This window comes from Bremia lactucae, linkage group LG8 (genome assembly GCF_004359215.1).
Source record: "Bremia lactucae strain SF5 linkage group LG8, whole genome shotgun sequence".
In the NCBI taxonomy this organism is placed as follows: Eukaryota; Oomycota; class Peronosporomycetes; order Peronosporales; family Peronosporaceae; genus Bremia; species Bremia lactucae.
Window position 1 is genome coordinate 1,972,016 of NC_090617.1, and position 6,259 is coordinate 1,978,274.

General features: G+C 47.9%; 2 protein-coding genes across 2 annotated transcripts; one reads left to right on the forward strand and one right to left on the reverse strand.

Annotated features, from left to right (window-relative positions):
- The first annotated feature begins 947 nt into the window (after window positions 1-947).
- Window positions 948-2,835, forward strand: CCR75_007595 (uncharacterized protein). The gene is made up of 2 exons (XM_067965653.1): window positions 948-1,104; window positions 1,179-2,835. The coding sequence occupies exons 1-2, from the start codon at window positions 1,006-1,008 to the stop codon at window positions 2,466-2,468; spliced, it is 1,389 nt and encodes a 462-aa protein (XP_067822460.1). The 5' UTR covers window positions 948-1,005; the 3' UTR covers window positions 2,469-2,835.
- CCR75_007596 (uncharacterized protein) lies at window positions 2,657-5,733 on the reverse strand (the record flags this gene model as incomplete). The annotated part of the gene is made up of 3 exons (XM_067965654.1): window positions 2,657-2,749; window positions 2,813-2,891; window positions 2,969-5,733. 3 exons carry the CDS (start codon window positions 5,731-5,733, stop codon window positions 2,657-2,659), a joined length of 2,937 nt encoding a protein of 978 aa, XP_067822461.1.
- Between the last annotated feature and the right edge of the window lie 526 nt (window positions 5,734-6,259).

A 6,259-nucleotide genomic window follows, 5' to 3' on the forward strand; every position in this document is an offset into this window, starting at 1 on the left:
TGTCGAATTTAAAAATGTAAATTCGTTCTTAAAGAGGGGGATGGTGTAACGGGCTAGAGTTGCCCTAATGTTACACAGTCCCCATTAAGTACATTTGGTACTTAAGGGGATGGTCAATTACTAAATAATAGTAATTAGACCCAACACTCGGGTGTGGTGCACATTTGTGACCAACCCTTGTGGATGTGATGCACATGGGTGCATTCACATTAGGAGGGATGACGCCCAGCGTCATCCATGATGACGGCTAGCGTCATCAGTTACGCGAGGTATCTATAAAGATACGCTCGCAATACATATTAAATGATATCTATAGAGATATCATTTTAATTGGTAAAAATAGGTATTTGTATTTAATTCTATTAAATATAAATCAGTCTGAAATTTACTACCTACTTGGTAAGTGCGCACGAGGAGACGGATTACCGCTCCCGTGACGTCACTTCACCAGAGTTCTTAGTGTGTTGGGTGAGGTCGCTTGCGCGCCCACCACAACTACCTCACTGCACGCAAGAGAAGCAGGTGCAAACCGCTTCCTCGCTGTGCTAGGGTGTGTGCTTAAGTAGAGCGTGGCCGCATTACGACGTGCCCTCCTACATTTTTCCTCCATAAATTGTTCCTCCATAGTTTTTTCTCATAAAACATTTTATTTCGGCGCTATGTTTATAACAAATGAAATTTTACCGAAGTTGCCCCGTTCCACGTCTCCAGTACGTAGCTTGAGGATCCAAACCAGCAACTGTGCATTAGGCTCTAAAAACTATTGTTGGACGCAAAACAAATTGCTAATCTGTGCCCTGCAAAGTTCCAGGCAAATTGTGACGTCATTTTTTCTCCTAGCTCGAAAATGTGTTTCGCACACGTCAAAGCAATAATAATGTGTGACACACCGCTCGTATTAGAATGACTGTCCTCGGCCAGCAAATTTTTCCTTAATTCCTACGAGCTTCCCTTCGGCGTCCAGTGACAAAGTGACCGAATCGTTGCGCTCCCTCACCCTTTATTATGCAGGAACAAGTGCAGAAGCACTTAGCAGTGCAAGACCTATCAAAGCTTAAGATCGAGGAGCTTACCCCACTAACCCAGGAAGTCATCAGTCGTCAGGTGAGCTCATACGCAGTCGACCTCTAAAATTGCGGGTTGTTGACATCTTTTCTGACTGCTTTACTACCTGCTAGGCGACAATCAATATTGGTACTATAGGCCATGTCGCCCACGGTAAATCGACGGTCGTAAAGGCTATTTCAGGCGTACAAACGGTACGTTTTAAGAACGAGCTTGAGCGGAACATCACCATCAAACTTGGCTATGCAAACGCCAAAATCTACCGCGCTGAGAACGGCACGGGCATTGGATGCTACCGTGCGTTCGGAAGTTCGAAACCCGACCGTTTTGTGGACGAAAATGATGACAAGACGACGTGGATCTTGCAGCGGCACGTTTCTTTCGTCGACTGTCCGGGGCACGACATTCTCATGGCGACAATGCTTAACGGGGCCGCTGTCATGGACGCTGCCTTACTACTAGTAGCTGGTAATGAAGTCTGTCCCCAACCGCAGACGTCCGAGCATCTGGCTGCGATTGAAATCATGCGGCTACAGAACATTATCATTTTACAAAATAAAGTGGACTTGATTAAAGAAGATGCTGCAGTGGCGCAACACGAGCAAATAAAAAAGTTTGTCGCGGGTACCGTCGCGCACGATGCACCGATTATCCCGATTTCGGCTGTATTAAAATACAATGTGGACGTCGTTTGTGAGTACATTTGCCGGAACATTCCGGTTCCCAAGCGAGATTTTACGTCCAAGCCGAAACTCATTGTCATTCGGTCCTTTGATGTCAACAAGCCTGGAGAAGACGTGGAGAACTTGAAAGGTGGGGTTGCTGGTGGCTCGATTCTTGAAGGGGTGCTCCGTGTCGGGGATGAGATTGAAGTGCGCCCAGGCATCGTGAGCAAAGACGAGGAAGGCAAGATGACGTGCGTGCCCATTTTCTCGCGTATCGTGTCGCTGTATGCAGAGAAGAATGACCTGCAATATGCTGTTCCTGGTGGACTTATTGGTGTTGGTACGCACATTGATCCTACGCTCACACGCTCGGATCGTCTCGTGGGTCAAGTCCTGGGGCTCAAAGGCAGTCTACCGCACGTGTTTACCGAGTTGGAAATTAATTTTTACTTGCTAAAGCGTCTGTTGGGTGTCAAGACCCAGGAAGGTAGCAAGGCGTCTAAAGTTCAGAAACTTTCAAAAGCTGAAGTGCTGATGGTCAACATTGGATCGACGGCCACTGGAGGCAAAGTGCTGGCTGTGAAGCAAGATCTGGCCAAAATTCTACTTACGGTGCCAGTGTGTACGCAGGAAGGAGAGAAAATTGCAATCAGTCGCCGGATTGACAAGCATTGGCGTCTCATTGGTTGGGGCCAGATTCGTCGTGGCAGCCGGATTGAAATTGCCGACTCGGAATAGAAGACATGCGTGTCCACTTTTTCTTTTGTACTAGCTACGAACAGGTCATTGTGCGCTAGTATGCAACAATGAGCTTAGCTAAAGATTGAAAGTGCAAGAAAGCGAAGTTTGCAGCTTGTGTAGTCAATTTCGTTGATTTTGTTGTATGCGAAAGCTTTAAAACAAGATTAAAAGAACTTCTGAATTTATTAAGCATAGACAAATAGGGCGGGCTTGCCTGGCGAAGCCGTCTCCATCCTCTTCAAGTCTGCATCGGGAATGTCTTCACCCACGTAATAGAACTAAGAATTGCATAAACGTACGTTATGATCCGACCGTTATTAATCATGCCTGGGTTACCGTACCTCAATATCTTCGAGATCAAGAGAACGACAGAGGTAAACCTTGTTCGTAACAAGGACGCTCTTCTGATCATATGGCATCCTGCACCATCCGGAACAAAAGAGAAAGTTTATGAATACAAAACATCGAGCAAATGTACCGATAAGTCGATACCGTACCTCAATTCAAGAGCTTCACGGCCACGCAGTTCCGCTTCCGTCTTAACAAAGGCAGCAAATTGCATCACGTTTTTCGTGAGCTTCTTTAGCGAATCGTCCCTGAGAAGCGCACCCTTTAGCTGCTGCAAAAAGTCAGCAGAAAATTGCCTTGTCTTGTCATCAAAAAGACCGTCCATAAGCAGGAGAACTTTTTGCTGCCACACAGGAAACTCTGACGTCAGGTACACGTGAGCGTGCGTCCCTTTCTTGGCTACCTCAGCCGGTGCTGCATTCTTTTTCCCCTTCTTTTTGCTATTATTCTTGGCAAGGACCTCACGGAAGCTACGAGTTACCTTGTTTAGGAAGTCTCCCGCACGTAAGAGTCCATGATCAACCTCCTCAGCCACAGGCCAGGGAGCCACCGACACAAAGCCAGTCTTGCCAATAGCAGTCCACATGGACTCGCAAAAGTGCGGACAGATTGGTGATAGAATAACAAGTTGTGACTCAATAAATCGCATTGTTACATCATGGTGCATAGGCACTTCACTACGGGAACAGATGTCCCGATACGAGTCTCGAGCAATCTGGTACTCAAAGAACCCCGAGTGCAGACCTTCACGCCATTGCAGACGCTCGTAGAACGAAGCCGTCGTAATTATAAGATTGTTCATCTGGTTTAAAAACACCTTGTCGTTAAAGTTGTGTTCACCGTAGCGTAGCAACGCCTTGTCTTCCAAAACTCGTTTAATCCGCTCCTCTTCGGTTGTGAGACGCAAGATGGCCATACGACACGTGTCCAATGCATAGTTGGCATCGTCCATGCCGTCACCAGCGTCAGCACACGCAAAACGTGTGGCATCAGCACCAAATTCGGCGGCGCAGTCTTTGAGCGTAAGAAAATTTCCCATCGATTTCGACATCTTCTTACCGTCTACTTGAACATGACCATTCGTAAAAAAGCCTCGCGGCCACTTGGACGGATCGTCTCGCCAGATTTCTACGTGGTTGTACAGACACATCGACAAGTGATTGCGAATCAAGTCCTTGCCAGACGCACGGACGTCAACAGGGTACCAGTATTCAAATTCGTCCCGAAATTGTTTCAGAACATCAAGAGGGATCGTCGACTCAGTGGGGGGCGATGCCTTAAGAAAAATGTAGTCAAAAACCTCCTTGGTCATTTGCTCAGGCTTAATGCCGTGCGGTCCTAAAAGGGACCCGTCCAGATTGGCATGCAAATGGTGCGCGATAGTATAATACGCCATGTAAATAGTCGAATCGGTAAGTGACTCAACCACAAATTCGGGGTCCCAAGGAAGTCGCGTACCCAGACCAGACTGTCGGCATGGCGCCCACTCTTTCAGCCAACCAAGAGTCGATTTGTACTCACCTAGCGCCACTGGATTGTATGCGTTAAAGCTCTTCGGATCGCTTATGTGATCCATCACACGTTTTTTCCAGTCCTCTGCACCGTACGTCAAATACCACTGATCCAACTGCGCAACGACACACTCATCCCCACTTCGCGACATAACTAGAGACTCAGTCTCCCAGTATGGAATAGCGTGTCCAGCTTCCATTAACTCTTGGCGCATCACAGCCTTGGCATCGCACACCTTCTGACCTTTTTGGGAGCCAACAAGAAGCACACCTTCATAAAATCCTTTAAGGTATACAAGCTCCTTGGCCTTGGCCAATTTATCCTTGTCATTCTGCGAAACAATCTTCAACTCATTGCAAACTTTTTCAGCCGCCATGTCTCCAAAGCCCGGAATCTCAATAATGGGTACAGGCTCGTACGGTAGCACCATGTGGTCCGCGATGCCGAACTTTTTACGCAGAGCAGGCTTTTGTTTCAAGTCACGGAAGGCTGCAAAATCATCGGGCGAGTCGGACGGGACACTCATGACCACACCACTTCCCTTGCCCATCGAGATCGAAAGCAGCGGCAGTGTATATATCGTGTCGTACGGAGCTTTAGGAGACGATAATGGCAAACCAAGCAAGTCCCATCCCTTAAGCTCAAGTAAACACTCTTCTTTTCCCCAAACACGCGAGAATTCTTGGTGCGCCAAATTACGCGCCGCACGATGGCTCATTATAAGCACGTCATTGTCGTGATTGATCACAAAAGCACCATAGTCGCCCTCAGGCAGCACGAAACAATTTGTCTGGCCATAGAGCGTCTCAGGACGTAGCGTAGCCGCCGCCAGATACACCTTCTTACCAGCAAGAGTAGCTAATGAATTCGAAAAGGGTTCCTGTACACGAAGCTTGGCGAGCGTGTACTCCTGAGGGCCTATGCCTTCTCCAGACGCCCGGTCGTGGTCAGCACAACTCTGTCCATCCACAATGGAATAGACATTAGGCCGTTTGCCACGTACAATGCGTTTCTGTTCATTCAACTTGTTTAGTTGCCAAGTCACAAAGGCATTGTAGAACGGGTTGACGTCCGTCGTGATAAAAGAGCGACGCCAGTCAATCGTCATCCCAAAACGTTTAAGGTCAGCGATAGCGTGTGGAGGAAAGTATTGGAGCCAATGAAGCGGATTCTGAAACTTGAAAATTTCATTCTCAGGGATGTGTGAGATCTTAAGGATATCGTACTGATGCACGACACCGCCGGTCTTGGCTGCAGCTTTCGGTTTCTTTCCTTGCGCCTTATTCAAAGAATTTTCGATCGCATTTTCGAATTTTGTGGTAAGATCGCGTGAAAAGTCTGGCGGGTTGCCGAACTGCTCGAACTCACGCTTAAGCTTATTTGCGGCGGCTTGGATGGGCATCCCCGTGCAGTGGAACCAAAGGGTATGATTACGTTTTGGCCCTTCCACGGTTCTTTTGAGGTGCAAATTCTACTTTTTATTGTCTTCAGTGCCCTGCGTGTAGCCATTGAAGCAGGGGTACCACAAGGACTTTTCTTACGATGGCTTACGCCATCGTCGTCACCTTGCACAGAATCACGTGCAGGTGACCGTATGGGAGATCGAACGGGCGATGAGGGATCATCCTCATCATCGGATCCAAATAGACTATTTACTCGTCTATCAGAATGAGCCCTCTTATTCGATGGCTCATAGTCAGCCGTCTGACGTATGTCAGACGACTGTTCCATTCTCCCCGAGTCGGCCATTTCGCCCGACTCGCATTCGTTGTCGACCTCCAAAGAGGGGTCGTATTCACATAGTGAATCACCACGTGCACTCGCAACATCTAATGTTGTGCGAGTGGAAGATACTACGGCAGACGTTCCATCTGCCGCAAGAGATAACAGTGCGTCTTCCGCGGCTGCACGAACCGTAGCCGAAAGCG

What these genes read in the sequence shown, in the direction of transcription:
- CCR75_007595 (XM_067965653.1), top strand. Translation starts at nt 1,006, where the DNA reads ATGCAGGAACAAGTGCAGAAGCACTTAGCAGTGCAAGACCTATCAAAG. An exon ending in AGGAAGTCATCAGTCGTCAG is followed by an intron (nt 1,105 to 1,178) that starts GTGAGCTCATAC and finishes ACTACCTGCTAG; the next exon opens with GCGACAATCAATATTGGTAC.